The 27,654-nt window shown below is 38.2% G+C and overlaps 1 protein-coding gene across 2 annotated transcripts in view; it reads right to left on the reverse strand.

The window, feature by feature from the left end:
• Window positions 1-4,133: 4,133 nt before the first annotated feature.
• LOC101742228 (MAP kinase-activated protein kinase 2) overlaps window positions 4,134-27,654 on the reverse strand; it is a 29,636-nt gene continuing 6,115 nt past the window's right edge. The window contains exons 2-8 of one of the 2 annotated variants that reach the window (XM_012694392.4): window positions 19,964-20,089; window positions 19,200-19,337; window positions 17,925-18,131; window positions 15,159-15,290; window positions 13,681-13,803; window positions 13,079-13,237; window positions 4,134-10,985 (exon numbers count right to left, since the gene is read on the reverse strand). In XM_012694392.4, the coding sequence (XP_012549846.2) occupies window positions 10,914-10,985; window positions 13,079-13,237; window positions 13,681-13,803; window positions 15,159-15,290; window positions 17,925-18,131; window positions 19,200-19,337; window positions 19,964-20,089 (957 nt within the window). In that variant the 3' untranslated portion in view covers window positions 4,134-10,913. The remainder of the gene's footprint in view (window positions 10,986-13,078; window positions 13,238-13,680; window positions 13,804-15,158; window positions 15,291-17,924; window positions 18,132-19,199; window positions 19,338-19,963; window positions 20,090-27,654) is intronic. The other variant, XM_004930800.5, reaches the window with a different exon arrangement.

Genomic DNA, 27,654 nt, shown 5'->3' on the forward strand with positions numbered 1-27,654 from the left:
TATAGTCTGTGGTGTAAGACTTTTTGGCGGGAACCCGAGGTGTCAAGTTGTGTGAATTATTTCATTTTGTCAATGTAGTTATATAATGTAGAGGCGGGGCTTTCTAGCCGACGGTCGTTTACTTATAGTGTTTAATTTTATTTAGTATAGTTATTAAGAATCAAAACAAAAATTCTCTTAAAATGTAACAACAAAAACAAAACAAATATATTGAAATTCAGAGGTAAGTTGCAGATTATAACAGAGAAGAATCTCCAAAGTATATTTCTGTATATATTTCTGCTTTAAAGACCTAATCCTGAAGTTTTGAGTAAATGATCTAAATACTATAGAGTTGGGGCCGCAAGAGAAAGTCAAATGTTTTAATAAAGGTGGCGTATAAAAGCGATATTCGTTAGAAACATAATATACGACCTTACGCTTGTGTCTCTGTCATTGGTGTAGGGAAACTAACATTGACCATTAAAGGTAAATTATCAGGTTACTTTTTCAAAAATCTTTTAAGCAATTTCCGCAAAATGTGTAAATAAGCTCAGTACTAGAAGGGTTTTTTTAAGGGATTTTATGACTTGGTAACTGAGACCTTTAGGTTATCTTATTTTAATTTATATTCTTATTTTTATGAAAATGATATTATTGAGTGAAATTAAATGAAATGAGAAGAGATGATATGGAATATAATCTCAGTAAAATAGTGGTCATTTACTGAGACTTTTTCATTGGACTTTTTGTAGGATCCTGAGAAGTTACGTCCAGCGGCTTTGTTTTATTTTCCCACATTTGTGCACTTTCACAGATACTAAACAGTTAATAACTGTTATTACACATTTGAACCTGAAGAAACACTGAATAGACAAAATGAAACCAATCACACAGCTTCACTCACCGCGTTCCCGCCAAAAAGTCCCTAGAAGGATTGATTAAAAATTAAAATCTCCCCTCTCCTAAGCGTCCAGATACATTGTGCGTATCTGGACTCTGTACTTGAGATTTTTAGTTGAGACAAAAATGTCTACTTATGTTGGGTTTTTTTGGGCCGGGGGCGAACCTCCTCCGAGGTCCCCGCGCCTAGGGGTCGCGCGGGGGATATATGTTAACGTATTGATTCATAGGCCGAGAACTTGTCAAAATTTCTTAGAATTGCCACTAAAATAAGTTTGTTCAAGTTTTGTTAACGGCTAAGCTTACAAAATGAGCCTCTCATTGATAATAATTTTTTTTAACAATTTTGTTCTGTTAATGTTTAATCTATACACATAATTGGAGTGTCTGTTTGTAATATTAAAATAACCGCTTTTTACTACATGCATATATACAGTAAATACACTAAAATAATATTTTTTACAATTTTGGTCTGTCTGTCTGTTTGTTCCGGCTAATCTCTGGAGCTACTTTTTTTTGACTAGCTTCGCCCCGCGGTGTCACCTGCGGTACGACAATAACCGCGGGTAACATCGCGGGACTCAGCTATCAATAATAAAATTGAATGTTTTCAAAGCGAAGCGAGGGCGGGTCGCTAGTTTTTTAATATAACTATATATAGTCAGGTTTCTTTGAATGCTAATGTTTTAGCTGTTGTTGAATGTGAGCGACATGACTATAGTCGGATTTTTAATTAGACGAAGCCAGCTGACAGTAGCTAATGTCACTTTGTGAAATAATGTTGCTATATTTAAAGTAATAGTGATGCGTTCAGTTCTCGTTCAATCACATGAATGAACAATGAGTGTGAAGAGTTAATCATTAATTTCAAACTATAAAAGAATATTATTTATATTTTACAATAAAATTGTATTAAAGTGCTCCAATATATGTTACTAGTAGTATGTAACTACAATCAGTTTTTTTATTTTCATTACATACCTATAATTGTTATATTTTATACATCTATAATTTCAACTATATGATGTATTAGAAATAGGACAGTCTTACAAGCTTCCTCGCAATGTTTTTCTTAATGTTTAAAACACTCGGTATTCAGTACAGGTAGATACTATAGGAACATAATATTTCGTCGAAAACTCGTTGGTATGTACAAAGCACGCCTAAAATTCGAACCCCGTACCCGATATCGGCAATTCGGCACACCAACTATTCACTAGACAATCGAGGCAATTTCATTAATTCAGGAGTTTTTTCAATCGTTCACTTTGTCACAACGCTATTTTTATTTCATCAAACCCTGACAACACAGTAAACGTCAGTTGACTTCGTCTAATAAAAAATCCGACTATATTATATAAGACGCTATTTGCGTTACATTGCGCGCTGTATAAATCTGAATAAAAAAAAATGTCAATAGACTTTTTGTTAATAGTTTTTAAATGGCTTCGGTAGCGGTCTGTATTATAAGAGGTATGGTTAATTGTTAACTATTTTTATACACTTGGATTTTGGTATTAAATTTATGATATTTTTCATATGATTTCCGTTTTATTTTGACCTAAAAATAAAGATTATTTTCAAGCGGTGTCTGATATATTAACACTTGAAACATACAATAGCGGGTCAAATGACCCTGTACCGGCTTGAGATACATAAGGAAGTTTCTTGTGGTAATAAAAAACCCAGCACTTGATATTATTCTTATTTTATTTAAATTGAGAGATGTACAGCGTACTTGAAGAGCGGGTAGTGAATTTTTTTTATTGCTTGGATGTGTGGACGAGCTCACTGCCCACCTGGCATTAAGTGGTTACTGAAACCCATAGACCTTTACAACGCAAATGCGCTACCCACCTTGAGATATAAGTTCTAAGGTCTCAGTATAGTTACAACGGCTGCCCCACCCTACAAGCCGAAACGCATTACTGCTTCACTGCAGAAATAGGCAGGGCGGTGGTACCGACCTGTGCATACTCACAATAAGCATTACCATCACTAATGACACCATAGGTTTTAATATTAACGCCTATTTCATTTTCTACTTACCTCGGAAATCGTCATTCTCCAGCATCTAAATTATACCAAGTGTTTATTTTTTTTTTTTTTTTTATTGCTTAGATGGGTGGACGAGCTCACAGCCCACTTGGTGTTAAGTGGTTACTGGAGCCCATAGACATCTACAACGCAAATGCGCCACCCACTGAAGTTGTCGTGGCCTAACGGATAACACGTCCGGTGCATTCGCGTTGAGCGCGATGCACCAGTGTTCGAATCCCGCAGGCGGGTACCAATTTTTCTAATGAAATACGTACTCAACAAATGTTCACGATTGACTTCCACGGTGAAGGAATAACATCGTGTAATAAAAGTGAAACCCGCAAAATTATAATTTGCGTAGTTACTGGTGGTAGGAGGACCTCTTGTGAGTCCGCGCGGGTGGGTACCACCACCCTACCTATTTCTGCCGTGAAGCAGTAATGCGTTTCGGTTTGAAGGGCGGAGCAGCCGTTGTAACTATACTTGAGACCTTAGATCTTATATCTCAAGGTGGGTGGCGCATTTACGTTCTGAATGTCTATGGGCTCCAGTAACCATTTAACACCAGGTGGGCTGTGAGCTCGTCCACCCATCTAAGCAATAAAAATAAATAAAAAATAACCTTGAGATATAAGTTCTAAGGTCTCAAGTATAGTTACTATTATTGTCCCTACCTATTCGCTGGTAGCTTAAGAGGCTATTCCAGTTACACTTGGACTGGTTGGTGACAGGTGAGCCCACCGGCTCAACCTGGGTGGACTTGTTAACGCTAGACGCTTGTTAACAAGATCCAGCGACAAACTCCGCGGGCTGTATCTATGCCAAACTCTTCGTCGCAATAATAGAGTTCGGTAAGGACGTCTATTTAATAAATAAGTTCTTTTTTTATTTCGATTGTTTTACTTCTTCATTCGTGACCATTTGTTAAGACGTATTTCATTAGACGACTAGGCAGAAATGGCGCAGGATAATCCAGGAGAAAGTTGTTAGAAGAGGCAACGATTTTCAGCATTGAGGATTATCCACGCAAGGGGGAGGATTTTATTAGACGAAATTGATGTTGGTTTGCAGGATTCAAACACCAGCACAGTCGCATTGCTCGACTTACGAACGCACCGGGCGTCTTATCCTTTAGGCCGTAATAAGCCTCATTATTTTTGAATACCTACCCTATTCAAAAAAAAAGAAGGAAATAGAAAAAAACACAAAGATTAAACGGTATTCTTTTATTATACATAGAACAGTTACAACGATATTAACCCAAAATATAGGGATTCATCAGTGTTTAAACATATTTGGCGTCGTGATGTTAAATGCATTCAATTAAGTGTAATATGTGTTCGTCACTGGACGCATACTAAAACTAATATCTAGTTTAATTGTAGTGTAATTTTAGATGTTTTAGTTTTGGAGGATTTTCTGTCACTACAGCTGACTATACCAATGTGTTTGGAGAACGGTGTTAGTGGCTGAAGATGCATCTACAGTCCAAGGCAATCAATTAAACAAAATAAGCCTTTTACATACATTTCACTGCACTCTGCAGCCACTGGTACTCGGAAAATGAATTTCCTTGGTAACGAATTAAGTACTCAAAACTCAAGGTTTGATTTTAAGCTCTAACCGCATTGAAATAAGAGCTATCTATATTATTTGTTACCAACAAATGCGAAAGTAGGGTAGTTGTCTTTCGACTACACGGCTATCACATGTCACCTTCAGTTAAATTAATCTTCAAATATTGAGATTTCGTTTTTATTAGCTACCCCGTCGCTAACTAACTGGGACGCGCTACTGTTACCAGGTCGAAGATGGTGCTATTTCATGTTACGTTTATGAGCTTTATAAGCCCTAACATTAAGGGGTTCTTATCACAGTAGTTGGATTTAAAGAGTTCTCAATAATTTGACGCGTTGCAAGCGCGACGGTTGCAGGTAGACTGAAGACTGCGATATTTTAGGAGCAGATAAAAATCGGTTTACCCTCGTTCTAGTCTATTTTTGGGGGTTGCCATTGGATTTCGTGTCCACAAAATATACACATTAAACCAGGAATCGCGGTAAGAATTCATTAAATAGCAATAATTGATCAAGTAAGAGAATATTGTGATTAAATTTCATTATTTATTTAGTTAGTTGTACCAACAAAGTGATTATCAATATCGACAAATTGACAAGAAATACTTGGTCACTGATATTTCGATTATAGGCACAAACAACAATGCAATAGTTGACAACATATCGAAATTAAAGAAGTAAGCATAATTTAATTATTGTTTGTTTAAGTAAGGATATATTTGTAGTAGATAATTTAGACGATGATTGCATTTTTATAAATTAAAAGCCAAAGAGATCACCTCTTTAAACTTTCAAAATATTGTATAAACTACAATTTTAATGAGAAAAACAGAAAGCATATTATTTTTTTTAAATATCTCTGAAATCAAGGCTTCCGTACTTATTACCTCAATACTTTGGCTCTAGTGGCTTCAATTGGAATTTCAAAATCCACTCACTCAAAATGTTAAACATTTATGTAACGATTGTGAATGAATTTGACGTATGCGTTTTAACAGATCATTAGTTACTCAGCGTGCTTAGTGTGAGTTTTTTAACTTCTTCATAGCGTAAAACATTAACTCAAATTTGTATGCAATTGGAACAGCTACCCTTCGTTTGCGAGTTTTTTAACTTCTCGATCGCGTAAAACCTAACTCAAATTCGTATGGAGTTGGAACAGCTTCCCTTCGTTCGCCGCTAGGGGCGCTGCTCCAACTCCATACGAATTTGAGTTAACTTTTACGCGAGCGAGAACGTTAAAAACTCGCACTAAGCACAGAGACTGCGGTACCAGAGCGTGCGGGTAGATTCGCGCTTGTTTTTTGAGCCTCGCCGTATTTCAACCAATAAAAACTAAACCGATTCTAACATTTATTCAACTACATTCTAAATAAGTACATATTAAACCTTAATAATTACGAATAACATTTAAACCAATATTAATAATGGCTTTGTGATGTAGAATATAAAAATAATGATTTGTTTTCGTATTCTTTAATAAAACACATTCATCACCATTTTAGTTTTTCGCACCAGAATTTTCAATGTAACATATATTTGAGACAAAAATAAATGTATATATTCAATGCCAATTTTTCGGTCAGCTAATTATAATATAATAGGATTAAGATGCAAGCGTGGAAGAGGGAACTGAAATTCTCTGTCCACACGCGAAAATTTGTTGGCACGTCGCGTTACGTCACTTATGACGTCATTTGGGGCTAATATACACAAAAAAAAATTATTGCTTAGATGTGTGGAGCTCACAGCCCACCTGGTATTAAGTGGTTACTGGAGCCCATAAATACCTACAACGTAAATGCGCCACTCATCTTGAGATATGAGTTCTAAGGTCTCAGTATAGTTACAATGGCTGCCCCGCCCTTCAAACCGAAACGAATTGCTGCTTCACGGCAGAAATGGCAGGGCGGTGGTACCCACCCGTGCGGACTCACAAGAGGTCCTACCACCAGTAAATTCATACACGTAAGCTGCGGTTGGTTGACTCAATAAATTGTCGTTACAAAAGCAAACAGTAATTGAACGAGCTAATATTCTGTTATAGGTCCGGTTGGATATTAAATAAAAATAAGCAATTTATTATATCGCTTTGATTGGCGAAAAAACAAAAAAATAAAAATTCAATTTGAATATAAGTATTTTTACAACGAATACTGTATATACACACAAAACCCATCGTCCAAAAAAGACTATAGACATAATATATTAATGAGTAATGTAAAGTTTACACACAAAAAGTGATATATAAAAATATTTTTGTGACAAATTATGAATATATGTATTAATTTTAATACAGTACAATAATGATAATGAAGAAAAAAAACGCGATTTTAAACGCCCGTAAAATAAATTTTAATTATACTCATAATTTATTATCACTAAAGTGATAGCTTTAGAAGTTTAGATTGACGATTAAGGATATGTTAAAAAAAAAAACGTTACTTGGAGTTATACACGTCCATACTATAGTCAAACATTATGGAAACTTAAGATAATAGTCATTAACTTTGACAGGCCTACGAAATTACTAATCCGGTAGGCAGCGGCTTGGCTCTGAACCTGGCATTGCTGAAGTCCATGGGCGACGGTAACCACTCACCATCAGGTGGGCTGATGCTAGTCTGCCTACAAGGGCAATAAATAAATAAATAATAATAATATAAATATTATGTATAGTCAGTATGTTTGCGAAATAAAATAGGTTACGCAATGAAGCGAAGAGTCACAAGAGTGCGTTGACCTCAAGTGTCAGCTGTTTTTTAATTGAATTACATTGCGTAATGCAAAAAAAATGATTTTTATTTTGTTACTCATAGTCAGAGAACTTCTAGCATTGCCTGCGAGTGTAATTTGCACCTTGATATTTACACAATTAATGATACATTACAATAAAGCAGTTTCTGACGAATATACAATTTTTAATGTAATAATCGCAATTCAATTAAATTAATTCTTACTCTATTTATCGAATCGTTTATACGAACGTAAAAATATTTTATAGGGACGTTAATTTTGATTTCGCTTTTAAAATTTCCTAGTCAATACTAATGTTCTAATTGCATTTTAAATATACTTTTATATAACAGGCTCATATTTACGAGCTTGCATTGAAATGTTTACGGGATTTTAGAGCTTAAATTTTACATGGAATTCCATTGCCGATATGCGTTCAGTAAAAAAAAAAAAACAGCAATGGACGTTAAAACGACACTAAAAAGAGACAAACATATAGACGTATAGGATTTAGCCTGAGTGAGAATGAGATAGAAGGATTCACTTATAGTGTGAGCGAATGCTAGCCGAACTTAAACCCATTATATTTATTGTAACACCAACTAAATATTTCATTGAAATACTACTTTATTATCACAAGCTTAATTCTTGCATACAACCTTAAAGTTTAATACGTAAGTACGTAACATTAATCTTAGAATCTATGTATATTTGAACTATTATTTATTGTAAATTTACATAAAAATATATACGTAACGTGAGTATATATACGTAACATATCAAGGGGTGAAAGGTTATGTGGTATAAGCGACTTTATCTTTGTAATTAAAGGTCCGTTTAGAGGGGGAAGAGGTCGACCGAAGAGGACATGGATGGAGTGTGTGAATGACGATACGATAGAGAGAGAGAGGAGTGAGTGTTAAGATGACGGCTTATAGAAGATAATAGAAGAGAAAAATTAACTGTGCCGACCCCACCTAGTGGGATAAGGTGGAGAAAAAGAGAGAAGAGTTAAAGGTCCGTTTTATTTGGCATTAGCATCAACAGTTTGATGTTTTTAATCGAACTTCAATTGAGTTTACTCCATTCGAATACCTGAAAATGTTTTTTTTTTCTTTTTGTTAAGATATTTTTTCCAATAAACTTTAAATGGCTTTTCTGTAATGTTGTGAAAATTACGCTTAAATACAAATAGCCTTTTACCTCTCGATATAGCAATATATACTGGGTGTTAGGAAACCGCTTCTGAAAACGAATATTTTTTACCGACAAAGTTGTAAATTTGGGGAGCGCGGTATCAGCGCCGCGCCCGGACGTTCATTGACCCGAGCATCAGCTGTTTTGGATTTTGTGTTTCATTGCTGGTTTTTTTTTTTTAAAGTAAAGTAATGTATTTTTTATGAAACAATCGTTTCATTTAGCTGTACTAACATGATAGAGCGTAAATAATGCTAATAAAACGTTTTAAAAGTATGCTTTTTTTTAAAAATCAGGATTGATTTTTTCCGTCCCATCATCAAAGGTGTCATTAGTACTATCGTCTGTCTTCGTTTTCGGAAGCGGTCTCCTAACACCCAGTATATATAAATAAAATGTGCGCACATATGTATGTACTGCCGAAAATACAGAACTTATTACAAATAATATATTCATAATACATTAAAGTTTCTTTTTTAAGTAGAGATGTAATGTTTAAGTCTTCAATTATCACTGTATTACGTCGAGCATTGAACGAAGCATCGGTAGTCGGCGAGTGGCTTCTCAAGTAGACGAATTGAACCGTATGTTCAGAGGGTAAGGCATCGAATCGCGTTATGAAGGAGCCCTTTTGGCGTTTCGAATTCGATGTATCTAAGACCATGATCGCAAACGGGGAATCCCCGGTAAGGTCATCGTATCGATTCGTATGCAGAATGTGTTACATGCAAGCGGGTCTTATTGAAGGTTTCTCAGACTGTCTCGGTGGTGTAGTTTTTTCCCCCACCTATGCCGATAGCCTTGAGAGGCTATATCAGCTTCTCCTTGACGTGTAGGTGAGCTCACGGGGCTCAAGCCGGGTGTGATCTAACACTGGCCCTAGCAAGAGCCGTGCTTCGCATAATCTACCACCGGATCGGGAACGCGACCCACTAAAGATCCGGCGAGAAACTCAGGCTAAGGAGCAGTAATTAGCGGCCCTGACTGATGCGCCGAGGGTCGTGAGTTCGATTCCCGCATCGGGCAGTGTGATGAATAGATTTGTTTTATCTTCGTCTAGGTGTTTATTATCTATGTATGTACACATTTTAACATATACAAGTACATATGTGTGTCAGATTCTGGCACCCACATCACAGAGAATCCTAATTTTGAGCCGGATGACCGTGCGTGATTTGTTCTCAATTATATCTCATGTATCTCAATTATATCAGACGTCTTCAAGTCGATGAAAATGGCGTACAAAAATTCCATTACATAGATGTATAATTCTATACATCTATGTATAGAATAAAGAATGGTTTTAGCGATAAGGACGAGCCAATTAGAAGGGTTTTTGGGTTAAGATTTCTTAAGGGATTCATTTAAAATCGTAGACCAAATTAAAGATAATGATATCGAAGGGGAAAGGCTATATACTTGATTTAAGCGTCATTTCGCTTAACACGCGACATTTATCTTTGTAATTAAAGGTACTTTGTATTTGGTATTATCATTAGCAATTCGATGCTTCTAATTGAACTTCAATTAATATTACTCCATTTAAATAGCCCAAGGAATTTTTTTGTTATGATTTTCTTTCTTCTAAATTTTAAACTTTACATGGCTCTCCTGTGAAATTGCAAAAATGTCGCTTAGGCCACCCTTAAGCCGCCTTTCACCCCTCGATATGTATGTTTATAGTTTGTTAAAGCATTTCTCTTTCAATTAACAAGTGATCGAAGACATGAGTGGATGAAGGTGATATGATACAATTTGTTAATATTGAGAAAACGGGCAACAAGCTTTTGCTACTTGTACTTTTCTTCGCAAACAGATCCTTCATCACATGCAATTTCTAAAAATAGCCTTTAAGCCCGCAGTTTTAAGGTTTAAATTGGTTTATAGGCACATAACACCTTCGTTCAATGTAAAAACTCAAAAATCTTAAAAATTGTAATGGTTAACCCTTTCATCCACTCATGTCTTCAATTAAAAAAATCAACTTAGGATTGTTTGAAACTGATTTAGGACGAGACGTTTTGTTGTGTCATCTCGTTAATGTAAACATTTATATATTACAACAACCATATTATATATTAAAAATTATATTAACAAAAAAAAACCTAGAGGAAATTTCATATTGTTCCTATCGAAGACTTTGCTATTGACACACGCGATTAGCAACGCTCACTCTATGACTATACGGTTCACATTCGCTTTTTGTTTGACTACCGTCACGGAAGTTGTGCTTTAAAGCATTGTTTGGACGTCCAAGCTGAAGAGTTTGGTCTGAAGTAGCACCGAGGAGACCCCTGGACAGGGGACCAGTTGAAGACCAGGGGATCCTCTAGGGATCGCATGTGAGGGCACCCCACCAGAACGCGGGGTCGTGTCGCGTAATACACAAACTCCACATCAAACTTTATATGTATTTACGAACGGCCGGTTAGTTAGTTTATTGTTTAAAGTCTTTGTCGAAAGTCCGATGCGTCAGATCGGTCAAGCTCCGACCTTGTTGCGGCGTTTGTTCAACAACGAATTATTGCTTTGCTCCAAAGCTTTTATTTGCACCTGAAAGGGCCAAGTCGAAATAAAGAAAGCTTAAAGGATGTATCGCAAAATACTTTTGTCTATATATTATGAGGCCGTCAGCGCAAAAGTGGCCTAAGCTTACCATAGTTAGTATGGAGATAATAAGAATTTACCTCAACAATACTTCGTAGGCAATAAAATACGCGCTAAAATTATGTTTACAAAGACTGTTGTACAAAGACTGACTCTATGGACGAAACTAGGGATAAACTATTTTTCTTTTTTTTTTACTTATTTAAAAAAAAATTGAGAACAAACAAAAAAAATCCCGCTGAGTTTGTTTCGCCGGTTCTTCTCAGGACTGTGGCTTTTTTTGGAACCGGTGGTAGAGTTAACATTGTTATTTATATTTTGACATTCAACAAGTGTGTTATACTGACATCTAAGTTGAAATAAATGATTTTGAATTTGAATTTGCATCAAAATTTATTATGTTTTAAATAAATTGCATTACATAATAAGCACGAATATGAATTGTGGGTTAGGCCACTTTTGCGCTGACGGCCTCATATATACACACATACATCGGCGACTGAACAGCTATTTGGTTTAAACGATAATTTTTTTCAACTTAACAGGAGAACCATTTAAAGTTTAAAACTTGGAGAAAATATCATAACAAACAAACTTCTTCAGTTAGTTATTTGAATGGCATAAACTTAATTGAAGTTGATACCAAATAAAACGGACCTTTAATTACAAAGATAAATATCGCTTATCAAGCGAAATAGCCTTTCAATTCTCGATGTGCATATTGATATTATCGTCTTCGACCACCCACTGCTGGGCGGACCTCCCCCTTTTAATGCCACAATGCTCAATCTCCAATCATCCACCGTGCCATAAACGTTCGGCTACCTCGACGACCTAATCTTTGCCAGCATTCGCAGTTCAACTCCATTAATTATTATTGAAATACGTTGAGGTAACGTAAGTTTGAGGTTGCTGGTAAGCCCTCATGCATAAGATCGTGGATCATTGCAACATTCACATTGTCTATAGCCTTCGGTGACTTAACACCAGAACGGTCCATACGTTAGCCCATTAACGAAATTATTGAAGTAAGATTTCGTCTGGTGGTAGGACGTCTTATGAGTCCGCACGGGTAGGTACCACCGCCCTGCCTATTTCTGCCGTGAAGCAGTAATGCGTTTCGGTTTGAAGGGCGAGGCAGCCGTTGTACTGTAAACACTGAGACCTTAGAACTCATATCTCAAGGTGGGTGGCGGCATTTACGTTGTAGTATATGGGCTCCGGTAACCACTTAACACCAGGTGGGCCGTGAGTTCGTTCACCCATATTATCAATTAAAAAACACGTCATAATGTCTTCTGTGGTCACACTTCCAATAATATTCACTAGAGTGGGCCAGGGTCGTGAAATGCGCATGCCATTAATGAGCCACTGATGACCCTCATGTATAACTAGTGCTAAGGTGTGACCATGCGAGCGTCAGAACAATATGTGAGCACTAAACTTGACCATTACGAAATTAGTTATGATCATGCAATGTAAATGTTGAGTGAAGAATAAAATAATACGTTATATATGGATGTTACATGTACTATTTTAAAACCCAAATTTACGCGCTGTTTTGTTAGTTAAAAGCTCATGATAATCGTGTTCGGCAAGCTTTTTATTATCTCATTTAATTTTAAAATTTATTTATGATATACAAACAAAGAAAACTAGCTATGTACGACGATGCTTTTGAGAAAGCACAAATAATTAAAAACCATTGACCCATAATTTTGAGCGCGCGAGGTGAATGATCTTTTGCATTGAACACGCCGTTTCTGAAAGCTCGTTATGATTAATGGGCAAGGCGAATGACTTTACCACTGAACATGAACGATCATGCCTTTTCAAAAAATAATAATAACGATCATGCCAACTAAAATGACCTTTAGTACTGACCATGTCCTTTTAGAAAGCTCGTTATGATCATGCAAAGCGAATGACCTTTAGCGGTGAACATGCCGTAACGAACCGAACATGCGGTATCGTAAAGCTTATACGGATCGTGCCGGATGACTAATGTAATTAGGAAGCGTGACATGTTGAACACTCGCCTGTACCTGGTCGTAGTCTACCCTCATGGTGGCGAGGGAGCGGGTCATCTCATCCTGGACGTCGGGCCACGCGTCTCCGGCCTCACGCAGCAGCGTGTTCGTGTAGAGGGGCGTCTGCGGGACCTGGGTGTACTGCCGCACCCAGGGACTGGACATTACCTGTTGTTGGACATGTCTATGATGAAATCTACATACTGGTGACTAGGAGGCTTTTCTAGATTCATCAGGACAGGTGGGCGAGCATGGGATCAGCCAGGAGGGGTAGGTTAGCTAGCAACTGTCCGAGTGCCTTTGAAGGAGATCTAACTAATCTACTAAATGATCGGAAGCGCGACCCGCTGAGAAGGTCCGGCGAGAAACTCAGAGGGCTGATGGATGGATTAGGTTGTACGTTGAACTGTTTGATGAGTACGGTTACCAGAATCCCTAAAATCTGCTGTTTATATACTACACTACACTACTATAGACACAGTCCTCTGCAGCTCTGTATTGATCCCGAGCTCTTCTCGTACACAAACAGACACAGATCCGACCTACATCTAGCCTCTAGTCCTATAGTAGTTGGGTCTACTAAAGATATCACAATCTAATACGTTGCTAACTTGCTGTATGGTCATCCTCTTGGCTGGATCGACGGAGAGCATTCCCCGGATGAGATTCTTCGCTTCCGATGAAACGCTCGACCATTCCGGATCAGGAAAATCGTATTGGCCCAGACGGATTCGCTGTAACACAAGATTTTATTTCCTTAGATTTATTAATCACAAATTTGATGATAGTGATCTCACACACAGCAGCACATGAATTAATTTGACTTCGGTTTTTTTCCCTACCTATTCACTAGTGGCCTAAGAGGTTATTCCAGCTAAGTCCGGTTGGCAAGCTCACGGGCTCAATCTGAGAGAATCTGTTAGCACTGGCCCTGGCGACGAGTAGAACTTGGCTGAATCTACCACCAGATCAGATGAGCTCTTTTTAAAGGGTGACAGTCTATTATTGGAGACTTCAATCTCGCGATTGAAGGTGGCTGGCGAAATCCACGACGTGTCCACGGGCATTGGTAACATGGACAAATACTCCGGAGCTCATGATGCCTTATTGTAAATACCCCCCAAATTGAATACAGCCGTAGAAGTCGTCGTGGCCTCAAAGATAAGACGGCCGGTGCATTCGTATCGAGCGATGCAACTGTGCCGAGGTTCGAATCCCACAAGAAGCTACCAAATTTGTCTAATGAAATTGATTTGACTTCCACGGTTAAGGAATAACATCGTGTAATAAAAAATCAAACCCGCAAAATTATAATTCGCGTAATTACTGGTGGTAGGACGTCTTTTGAGTCCACGCGGGTAGGTACCACCGCCCTGCCTATTTCTGGCGTGAAGCAGTAAGTAATGCGTTTCGGTTTGAAGGGTGGGACAGCCGTTGTAACTATACTGAGACCTTAGACTTATATCTCAAAGTGGGTGGCGCATTTACGTTGTGGATGGGTATAGGCTTCAGTAATCACTCAACATAAGATCAACCGCGTGAGGTCGTTCACTTAAATTTTTTAACCGACTTCAAAAAAGGAGGTTCTCAATTCGACTATATGTTTTTTTTATGTTTGTTACCTCACAACTTTTGACTGGGTGAATCGATTTTGATGATTCTTTTTTTATTAGAAAGCTGACGCTCCCCCTTGTGGTCACATTAATTTAGTCCAGTTCTGATAATGGTATCCATGAGAAAACCATATAAATCTTAAATTTGCATTAAGTACGTGCGCAACAAATAACTCAATATCACGCCATCTGATTTCGATGATTATTGTTTTTGGTGTATATTAATTTGTTTTGGAATATCTTTTTTTCTATTTGAAGTCGGCTTTTGTTAAAGCATGTCTATTTACAATTATATACGACAATGATGATGTTAAGAGAGTTTCAACTAGGAATGTGAAAGGCTTTAGAGGAAGAGGTAGACCTAAGAAACAATGAATGGATTGCGTGAAAGAGGAAGTGATAGAGGAGTATGGAAGGAGAAAACACGTGGCGAATGATGTTTTGTTTTAGATTTTTACTTCCAAAATTTGTGTTACCTTTTTCATGCCAGGCGATATGGCGAGACCATGGTTGGAGTAGAACGGTGGGAATCCGCACAGCAGTATATACATCACGACGCCCAGGGACCAGATGTCGCAGGACTTGTCGTACTTCTCCGGGCCCAAGACCTGGAGGTTAGTGGAGGGAAGTCATTGATCAATAAAACGTGACGTCATCAACACGATCTACATATCGACGGGTGTTTGGTTTTTAAGCGATATTTCGCTTAATACGTTTAATAATTTCGCACACTTATAGAGAATACAGGGAAGGAGTACAGAGCGTTAATATTTTTTTAATTAAGCATAAAAAAATCATTAAATCAATAAAAAAATATTATCATGTATTTGATACAACACTAATACCTAGTCAGGTCATAAATTCTGTCACATGTTTAATGTAAAATAATTGAAACAAGTTTATTCATTATGTAACCATTCATATACCAAAATGAACTTAACAAAACAGATTCTTATGACACTAAAGTTTATTCAAAATGACCTCCGTGATTTTGAATACAGGCCTTCAATCTGCGCGGCCAGTCGTCTATCGCAGCACGAACGAGCTCCATGTCAATATCGGCGGCTGCCTTAATCAAGGATGTCTTGAGTGACTCCAAATTGGGATGAGGCTTTGAGCACGCCTTTTCCTCCAAGTGTTGCCATATCTTGTAATCTAACGGATTCAAATCTGGACTGGAGGAGGGCCAGTCTTCGTGCCGGATGAAGTCGATTTCACGCGCCGCCAGCCAGTCTTGTGTGCTCTTCGTTCTATGAGCTGGCGCCGAATCTTGTTGGAATACCCAGTGCCTGTTATTGAACATGGTATGAGAAACAGGTTCCACAAGGTTCGTCAGGACTGTATTTTGATACACAACTGCATTCGTTTTTACACCTTTCTCACAAAAATGTACTTCTGTTAAGCCCCAATAAGAAACTCCCAACTATACCATGAGCGAGGATGGAAAATGACCTCGTTGGACACGCGGAATACGGTTGCTCGCTTCTTCACTACTGTGTGCGTACACCTTATCATTTTGTTTGTTGTAGCTCTCTTCTACGGTAAAAAATTTTTCATCCGAAAAAAGAATTTCCCGATATTTTTTTCCCGCGTACCGCTTCAACAAAGCGCGGCATCTCTTCAGTTTCAGGTCCATTAGACGAGCATTCAAACGATGTCCTGTTTTTCTTCGATATGCCTGAAGCCCTAAGTCTTCATTTAACACCCTTTTCACCGTGGTTCTGCTTAACCCCATCTGAAGAGCCAACAGTTTCTGCTTACGTTTGGGATTTCTTTGAATTCGCGCCTTCACAGCTTTTATCACTGCTGGAGTCCTAACAGACCGAGGGCGACCACTTCTTGACCTGTCATCTACACTAGAGTCTTCATTGTATCGTTTGATGGTACGATAAACGAATCTTTTGGTTATATTCAAATTTTTCAGTATGTTAAAAATTTGAACTGGCGCGTAACCGCAACGATGCAACGCAATAACTGCAACACGGTCTTCTTTAAGTGTCCACTCCATATTTAAAAATGAGTAAAATTCTAAAAGTATACATTTTTATTTTCATGAACAATTCGAAATTCGAATTCAATAAACTTTTTTGTGGCCAGCATTCTAATAGAAAAGTTTTTACTGTGTGACAATACTTATGACCTGACTAGTTATATATTATACTCTTTGTTTATTGTCAAACTTTTGTTATTGTTTAAAGTCTATGGTCAAATTGATAATATATTATTTGTCTTTATTATTATTAGTCTATAGTGTAGTCTTGGCGAAATCTGTGATTATAGAAATATATATATACAATATGTCTTTGACAATAGAACCATAATAATGTTCAGACTTATAATTTCACTTAATTATAGTCGAATTTCGACTACTGGGCGACTACTAGTAAAGTAATTATACCGTCTGTTTAATAAAGAATAGTCAAAAGTCACCAACTAATCTACATATTTCTCTTTCTCCCTCTCCCTTTCTCTCTCACACAGATTTCGCGAAACAACAATTATAGACGTCAATCAGTCCCTCTGACGCACTGATAGACACATCTATACTAATATATAAATCTAGTGGTTTTTACGGATGTTCCGTTATAACTACTGAACCGTGCATCCGATTAACTTGAAACTTGGTATCCATGTAGAAAATACATGTACTTAATGGATAGGCTAATTGGATTTATATGAGTGTTGGACTCCCTAATAATAATGACAATTTATAATAATGTTAATTTTAAATGCCCAGCCAAGCGGGCGAATACGGCTAGTATTTTATAATATTAAATCATTTTACGTAAAACTGGACGAACTTGATATAAAATATTAAATCCCCTTTTTCCCACTCTTCACATATACATCCATCAAAAGCTAATCGAACTTAAGCTAAACGAGTCACTGTTTTGATAGGATTTCACACCCAAGATATGGGTTTAAAGCCAGTCCCAAGGTGTTTGCCGCGGCCCGTGGACAACAGCAATGCCACGTTTATCACGGATTTTACAGTCGGTTTTAAGTCGATACGGGCTTAAGGCCAGTTTCGGGGTTTTGCTTGCCCTGGCCCGTGGACAACAGCAATGCCACGTTTATCATGGCCTAATTGGAAACAAATTTAGCGATTAGAATCCTCTTTCACACCCAAGATACGGGCTTAAAGCTAGTCCCAAGGTTTGGTTGCCGCGGCCCATGGACAGCAGCAATTCCACGTCCAACACGGCCTCATTGGAGACAAATTTAGCGGTCAGAATACTCACCTCGGGCGCGACGTAGTAGGGCGTGTAGCATGGGGTCTGGAGAGTGTCTGCCGGCGATAAGGTCTCCTTAGCGAAACCAAAGTCCGTGAGCTTGAGCACCGCATTCGGCTCCATGCTTGAGTACAAGAGGTTCTCGGGTTTGATGTCTCGGTGGGCGATGTTCGTGTCGTGTAGGTGCCTCACGGCAACACAGATCGAGTGCATTATCTGTGCGAGGGTAGTCAGAGATTGTTTTACGGAAACTGCAAAACAAGACTTTTTGGCGGGAACGCGAGGAGTGAAGTTGTGTGATTTGTTTTATTTTGTCTATTTAGTGTTTCTTCAGGTTTAAATGTGTAATAACGGTGGTTTACTAACTGTTTAATATCAGTGAAAGTGCACTAATGTGGGAAAACGAAACAAAGCCGTTGGGCGTATCTTCTCGGGATCCCCCAAAAAGTCCACTGAAAAAATCTCAGTAAATGACCACCATTTTACTGAGATTACATTTCATCCCATATCATCTAATCTCATTTCATTTAATTTCATCCCAGTTGATTAATGTATCAAATTAATCATGCTCATTTCATCTCATTTCATTTCATTTCATTTCACTCCATATTATCTTTTTTCATAAAAATAGGAATATATAAATTAAAATAAGACATGACTTAAAGGTCTTAGTAACCAGGTCATAAAATCCCTAAAAAAAAGAAACTGCAAAATGTTGCACGGTATCCGATTTTAGCTGTTGGTTAAATCTATTGCCATGTCCGTTTCGGTGGCGGGACCGCAGCATAAAGAATCGGTTTGAAGAACTAGATCTCACGTCTCCAAATCGGTCGCGGCGTGCACGTTGCTATGTCTTCGGACATCGGTAATTTAACACCAGATGAATTCATGTGGATGCTTGGTGGTGGTGGTGGATTTTTTATTGCATAGATGGGTGGACGAACTCACAGCCTACCTGGTGTCAAGTGGTTAACGGAGCCCATAGACATCTATAACGTAAATGCCGCCACCCGCCTTGAGATATGAGTTCTAAGGTCTCAGGATAGTCACAACGGCTGCCCCACCGTTCAAACCGAAACGCATTACTGCTTCACGGCAGAAATAGGCAGGGTGGTGGTACCTACCCTTACGAACTCACAAGAGGTCCTACTACCAGTAGTACGTTTAATTAAGCCTTATTTAACCTAGTTATAATTGTGGTGACGACTCCCGAAAACCAAAGTCATTACTAAAATACAGAAGAGCGGTTAGTATAATAGTTTTGAGGCATCATGAAAGATTTACCTCTGCGGCCTGTCTCTCCGTGAAGGCACCGTCCCTGTTATCCTGGATCCTCTGGAACAGCTCGCCACCGTCCATACATTCCATCACGACTAGAAGACAGGTCTTGCCGCCGTAAGCGTTCTCGTATACATCGATAACCTGTTTAACAGATAAAGGGATATTCATATGATGACTTATACATATGATACATATATATGATATGATATTAATATGTATTTGACACACACACATACATATATGTACACTGTTTATTGTCAAACTTTTGTTGTTGCTCAAAGTCTGTGGTCAAATAAAGAATAGGTTACTATTGTTTATCTTTAATAATATTTGTCTATAATGTAGTTTTGGCAAAATCTGTTATATTAGAAATATAATAAATAGTCTTTGACAATATAACCTTATTAATGTACAAACTTATAATTTCAATTAATTATAATCGAATTTCGATTACTGCGGGACCACTAGTAAACACTTGATTTTCGACAATTTCCGACTACCCTCACAGACGTGTTGAATATGTCTCGCTCACAATACGTCTTAGTACCGCCAGTTACTTGAAAAATTAATATTGCTTTCGTTTACTTCAGGTTGGTAGGCAACGGCTTGGCTCTGCCTCTGGCATTGCTGACGTCCATGAGCGACGGTGACCATTTACCATCAGGTGGGCCGTATGCTCGTTCGTCTGCCTACAATGGCAATAAAAAAAAAGGTTAATTAGTTCGTTAGGCCCGTCAACACCTCCCACCTCCCACCTCCCCACCCACCTCCACTATGTGTTTGCATCCACTAGCTCTCCAGTGTAGTTCAACTTCTCTTCTCGCTTTCACGCTGTCGTGTAGCACCTTCAGCGCTCGCTTCAAGCCGGACTTCTTCTCTTTGCATTCTAGAACCTGAGATGACAAACGTTCTTATTAACAAATAGCCGGTTAGCGCTTTGCGAGTGAACCGGAATATTTAAAAAAAAAAAAGTACATTACGGCAATGAATAAAAATGTTGTTTAATTTGATGATGAAAAATTAATTTAGAAGATATAATATAATATAAATATAAATATAAATATAAATATAAATATTTACTAACAATCACGTCACGTTAACTGGTCCCGTGCTAAGTTCGTAAAGAACTTGTGTTACAAGTACCAGATAACGGAAATAAATATAATATTTTTATTATACACATACATATATTTAATATACACCCATAACCCTGGAAAGACATTTATATTTATCATACAAATATCTTCCCTTGGCGGGATTCGAACCCGCGACCCCCTTGTGTAGTGATCATGTCACTTACCACTACACCAGACGGCCGTTAAGATGTATGTGACTTGGAGATGTATGGAAATGGTAGTGCAAGGTAGAAGAGGAAGAGGTCGACCAAAGAACACATGGACGGAGTGCGTGAATGACGATATGAGAGAGAGAGAGAGAGAAGTGAGTGTTGAGATGACGGCTGATAGATGCGAATAGAAGAGAAAAATTAGCTGTGCCGACCCCACCTAGTGGGATAAGGTGGAGAAAAAAGAAGAAGAAGCTGTTTAGTTATAACTAAATAAAAATAGCTCGCTTAAATAGTAAGCCGAATTAACTGCATATCGAGGGGTGAAAGGTTATTTGGTTTAATCGACATTTTAGCAACTTTACACGAGAGACATTAAAAGTATCAAATTTGGGAGAAAACATTTTTTTTCTATAGCCCTCGTAGGCAGACGAGCATACGGCCCACCTGATGATGAGTGGTTACCGTCGCCCATGGACTTCAGGAATGCCAGGGGCAGAGCCAAGCCGCTGCCTACCGCAGTATTCTAATAAAAAGCTTCATTGAATCAAGTAAAAATTAATAGAAGTTCAATTAAAAACATCGAACTTTTTTCTTTTTTTTTGCTACCTAATCTGATATCCTTGAGAGGCTATATCAGCGTAGCCTTAACTAGTAGGTGAGCTCACGGGGCTCAAACCTGATGACGTTGCTAACACGAACCCTAGCAAGGGCCGTGCTTCGCAGAATCTACCGCCGCATCGGAAACGCGACCCACTGAGAAGATCCGGCGAGAAACTCAGTGGGCTGTGTCTGAGGGTTAAATCGAACTGTTGATGCTAATTCCGAATAAAACGCACTTTTGATTACAAAAGTAAATGTCGCGTATCAAGCGAAATGTCGTTTATTTTTTTGATTGCTTATATGAGTGGACGAGCTCACAGCCCACCTGGTGTTAAGTGGTTACTGGAGCCCATAGACATTTACAACGTAAATGCGCCACGCATCTTGAGATACAAGTTCTAAGGTCTCAGTACAGTTACAACGGCTGCCCCGCCCTTCAAACCGAAACGCATTACTGCTTCACGGCAGAAATAGATAGGGTGGTGGTACCCACCCGTGCGGACTCACAAGAGGTCCTACCACCAGTATAAACCAAATATTCTTTCACCCATCGATATTATATCTTTTTTATCCCCGTTGAGATACTGGGATATTAAAGTTGAAGTTATAAACTTATTTTATTGCCATCTTCTATCAAGATGAGTGGGAAAATTTTCATGTTAATCGGACATCTTGAGGTCGGTAAAGATGACTTTGACAAAGATCACGTTATATACAAACAAACGTATCGAGCTAATGAAAGTGTGTTAAAAAGTTTTTTTAATAAATAAAATTTTTTATTGCTTATATGGCTGGACGAGCTCACAGCCCACCTGGTGTTAAGTGGTTACTGGAGCCCATAAACATCTACAAGTAAATGCAGCCACCCACCTTGAGACATAAGTTCTAAGGTCTCAGTACAGTTACAATGGCTGCCCCACCCTTCAAACCGAAACGCATTACTGCTTCACGACCGGTAATTACGCAAATTATAATTTTGCGGGTTTGATTTTTACTATACAATGTTTTATTTCGAATGTTTTTTCAGTTCGGAAACGATTCTCTAATTATACCGTGTATTATTAACCTCTTTATTCGTACATAGAAAAATCAGCTGCTTTTAACCTTTAGTGTAATGATATGTGATAAACATAAGCCATTTATTTGTTTCCGTAATGTAGATTGTAGATAGATAGTCGGGGACGGAAAGTAAAGTAGTGTAATAAACAATGAAATGAGTTTAAACTGTGATCTATATCTATTCTAATAATATATAAAAAAAAAAATTTATTGCTTAGATGGGTGGACGAGCTAACAGCCCACCTGGTGTTAAGTGGTTACTGGAGCCCATAGACAACGTAAATGCGCCACTCACCTTGAGATATAAGTTCTAAGGTCTCAAGTACAGTTACAACGGCTGCCCCGCCCTTCGAACCGAAACGCATTACTGCTTCACGGCAGAAATAAGCATGGTGGTGGTACCCACCCGCGCGGACTCACAAGAGGTCCTACCACCAGTAATTACGCAAATTATAATTTTGCGGGTTTCATTTTTATTACACGATGTTATTCCTTGACCGTGGAAGTCAATCGTGAATATTTGTCGAGTAGGTACGTATTTCATTAGAAAAATTGGTACCCGCCTGCGGGATTCGAACACCGGTGCATCGCTCAACACGAATGCACCGGACGTCTTATCCTTTAGGCCACGACGGCTTCATACAGTGTTCATACATCTACAGTGGTTTTTACGGATGTTCCGTTATAACTACTGAACCATGCATCCGATTGGCTTGAAACTTGGTACCCATGTAGAAAATACATGTACTTAATGGATAGGCTTAATGGTAAGACGTCTTGTGAGTCCGCACGGGTAAGTATCACCACCCCGCCTATTTCTGCCGTGAAGCAGTAATGCGTTTCGGTTTGAAGGGCGGGGCAGCCGTTGTACTGTAAACACTGAGACCTTAGAACTCATATCTCAAGGTGTATGGCGCCATTTACGTTGTAGTCTACGGGCTCCGGTAACCACTTAACATCAGGTGGAACGTGAGCTCGCCCGCGTAAGCAGAAAATAAAAAAATTGATGAAAGAACTCTCGAGTCGCGTGGTATTAAATGGGCCAGAGTTCATAGTCATCACAACGTTCGTCGGGTCGTATGTATGTACGTAGGTACAGGAAAAATCTGGCGTGAATCAATTCCCAACTAAATATACTTAATCTAATCATAATTAATCTGATCAAATGTAATCAAGTGTAATTTCAATATTTTTTTCTAATAGGTGTGATGTTAAAACTATTGTTACTTAGTGAAACGATATTATTCTGGATTTCATATTTCTCAAAATTATTCATTGTATTTTCATTCAATTATTCTTATTTTTCCAATTTCAAGATGTTCTCGACTGTTAGACTGTCAATTGCACCTATAATTGAGGTGGCATCTGTCATGTGCTTATAGTCAATTTGCCAAAGTTTCGTATTGATAACTTTGTTGGGTTTTTTATGGCTTAGATGGGTGGACCAGCTCACAACCCACCTGGTGTTAAGTGGTTATTGGAGCCCATAGACGTCTACAACGTAAATGCGTCACCCACCTTAAGATATAAGTTCTATGGTCTCAGAATAGTTACAACGGCTGCCGCACCCTTTAAACCGAAACGCATTCCTGCTTCACGGCAGAAATAGGCAGCAGCAGTAACACAACAGCTGATTCATTTTCAAATTGAAAATGTTCCTTTGAACGAATTATTATCGAAGATATTTCTATTTTTATCTAAGATCATTCTTTTTCTCGCACGAGAGTGAACGTAACAAGATTTTCACGTTAAACCGTAAAATTAAATATCGTAAGATTTATCCCAAGATATTCATAAACGTATTTGCTTTGCCGAAATCCGGAATTAGGAGAATCATTCCGATATGTTTTCTGAGTATCGATTATACGTCATTATGAATCCGTGGGCGCGACATGTGTGCATTTCTGAATCATTTTACAAACGTCACAGTGGAAAGAACTTAACGTTGTATGTATTATAACACGTCATAACCACAAATATTTCAACAAACCGTGAATCAATTTATTAAAATTATAAATACATACATACAAAACTATTATAAGTGCTTCTATGAATTTTGATGAGCTAAAAACGAGCTGTATCTTACTAGTAAACTGCATCTTATTAGTCCTTGTGGAATATCTCACGTCCTTATTAATCTAGAGCTCTGATTGGCTGATTTAATAATGCAAACTCAAACAAAACGATTAATAAGTAAACAGGCTCCGTAAACGATAACAATGAACATATATTTTGTGGATATGTTTTATATTATACGTTATTCCTTCACGGTCGAACTCATTCGCAAATAGATTCACAGACAATCTCACTCGGGAGCACCACCACCCACCTTGAAACTTGCGACTGATCTTAAGAGCATTGAAATAGGGTGCTTTATTGTAGGCCAAAAGTGCCAAACTAAATTATGAAAGAGTACAATAAAAATAGTGATTGGTCCGGCTCTCATATTCTTGAAGCGTACTCAAAGTTGTCGCACGTAATGATTAACGGTTCTTTTAGGTACCTCAAGCACCGGTCACCGTCCTCGCCGAGCACGTCGCTTGCGACGAAGGGCTCGTCGAGCGAATTGACCCATAGAAACAGCCCACTGAGTTTCTCGCCGGATCTTCTCAGTGGGTCGCGTTTTCAATACGATGGTAGATTCTGCGAAGCAGTGCTCTTGCTAGGGTCAGTATTAGCCGGTTTGAGCCGGTTTGAACCGGTTTGAGCCCCGAGAGTTCACCCACACGCTAGGGTGAAGCTAAAATAGCCTCTCAAGGCTATCAGCACGGGTAGGGAAAAAAAAAGATGTCAGAATTGTAAAACTGGTGGACGGTACTATAGTTCTAACGCCGCGATCCCAATTTGATGGTAGCTTAATTCGAGAAACTGCCAGTCATTAGCTTAGGCGTTCCCTTCCGTTTCCGATTGAGCTTTTGAAATCTCAAGTCCGATCAATGTGGTGCAACGAATTCTTTTGAGCCAACATCAATTCCTCTACAGTAAGCTTGATTTTTTTTAATAAAAAATTAGCACTGGTGGCATGAAGGCATTTCCAATTTCACCAGGACAGCTGGGCGAGTAAAGGCTAAGCCAGGAGGGATGGTATTTGCTGACAGCTACCCAAGCGCTTCCAAAGGAAATCTAACAACTCAAAAGCAACTCAAGAGCAGCAATAAATCTAAAAAAAAGATCTTGCATAAAGTAGGATGGTGTGAGAAGTAATTTTAAGCTCATAGAATTATACACTTTTCATTTTTGATCCTTCGTAGATATCACAGGTGAAATTAACATTTGGTGTTATTTATACCAGGATCAAAAAACCTTACAAACAAAAGTAATTCATACAAGGATTTTGCCTGCAGTATTATTAGGAACGCTTCAGAGCTGCATTATTGAGTTCGTGCATTCGCGTTCTTTCAATCAAACAGTAGTCTGACGTCAGTACGTTTTGAGGCCGCTGATTGGCTGATACATGCGTATACATGCGTATACATACATATGCACATGCATATAAAGTCATTGATAGCACGGCACGTGTTACGGTACTGGTAAACATTATACATTGTTTTCCATTTGATGTGTTTTAGAAAACAATGATTAGTGTACGGAAAATTTCGTATTTATTGATTAAGCTGGACCTAGGTTTGCTGCTTCAGAAAAAGTATTTATTACATATTTGTTGGGATTTAAAACGTAAATAAAGTCGTATTGCAATAAAACGAAGATTCTCTCAAAAAGTAAAGAAAAAGAAATATTTCGCAATAAAATAATGATGATGTCATCTGTGGTTAATTTTGTTTTATTACTCTTTATCTCTGGTTAATTCGGCACCAAATTAGTTCACTAGTAAGGAAGTTAAGTTTGGCCGGCAATTTGGTCATAGTAGCGTATACATTTTTAAAAACAAGAATATTTGAAGTCGACTTGGCCTAAAGGATAATACGTCCGATGCACCGGTACTCGAATCCCGCAGGCGGGTACCAATTTTTCTAATGGAATAGTTAACAAATGTTCACGATTGACTTCCACGGTGAAGGAATAACATTGTGTAATAAAAATCAAACCCGCGCAAAAATTATAATAGGTATGCGTAATTACTGGTTGTAGGACCTCTTGTGAGTCCGCACGGGTAGGTACCACCGCCCTGCCTATTTCTGTCGTGAAGCTGTAATGCGTTTCAGTTTGAAGGGTGGGGCAGCCAAGTTTTCAGCCAAAGTCTTCAGAATTCGCTTTTATCAATTATGAAGATAGACGTTGAAAAACTGATATTAAATTTAAATGTGTATGTATCTCCAAATTTTGTATCACAAACGTGAATAATACTCAGGACGAAAACAATATTACTGCGAACGTTAACATTTCAAGCTGAGAAACCTTGAAGAATACAGACTTATCGTACGAGGAACTAACTAATATTACGTTCTGAATTAACTCGATACGGATTAAAACGTTCAAATTCAAACATTAATTAGTCGATGTTGGAGTTTTTTTATTTTTTATTATCCTCGATGTAAAGTCATAGAAAATATAGTAATAATATATTTAGTTTTTTAATAGTCTAGAACGAGGAGAGACTTAAAACAGAGTTTCGGTAGGCAGCGGCTTGGCTCTGCCCATGGCATTGCTGAAGTCCATGGGCGACGGTAACCATCAGGTGGGCCGTGTGCTCGTTGAGTACAAGGGCAATAAAAATAAAGAAGAGCCCTTAAGGTTTTTCTCTAAACTAATTTAAAAAAAAAAGATTTTAGTCACACACACAAAGGGGGAAATTTAATATCAAAACGTGAAAATGTAAAACTGCAAACGGATGACTGGTGGAAACTACTAAAATGATTTAAAAAGAAAAAAGCTACCTCGCTGTGTAGTTAAATAAAAATTTGAAGCGTCTAGCATCTAAAGTCCGAGGAGCAATTAAGAAGGATCCAGAAGTTTCTTCAAAAAACGTTACTAGCGGCAATGATAAATTTCTATGTGGATTTTCAATAACCTTTACCGTGATGATGTCTTCCACGTTTCTCGTAAAAGCTCTTGGATTCTTTTTTTTTTATTACTTAGATGGGTGGACAAGCTCACAGCCCACCTGGTGTTAAGTGGTTACTGGAGCCCATAGACATCCACAACATAAAAGCGCCACCCACCCTGAGACATAAGTTCCAAGGTCTCAGTCCCACCCTTCAAACCGAAACGCATTACTGCTTCACGGCAGAAATAAGCAGGGTGGTGGTACATACCCTTGCGGACTCACAAGAGGTCCTACCACCAGTAAAAAATGTGATAGTTCGATGTGAAATTCCCACAATCATCCATCAGTGAGTAGCTCTAGGTCTAATACCAATTAAAACATGGAAATTCGGTTGCGTTCCGTGAATGCGATATGGAAACGCAGATAAAAATCCGACGTTACTTCATGGTCGACGTGGAAGTTAAATTATTAAACTTTTGATTGTGCGCTAATTAACCAAATTGCCTTTTTTGGGCTCGAATGTTGGAATGAACTAGAAATGGAGCGTTCTTCGCGTTGTTCCGGTA

Source organism: Bombyx mori, chromosome 23 (genome assembly GCF_030269925.1).
Source record: "Bombyx mori chromosome 23, ASM3026992v2".
NCBI lineage: Eukaryota > Metazoa > Arthropoda > Insecta > Lepidoptera > Bombycidae > Bombyx > Bombyx mori.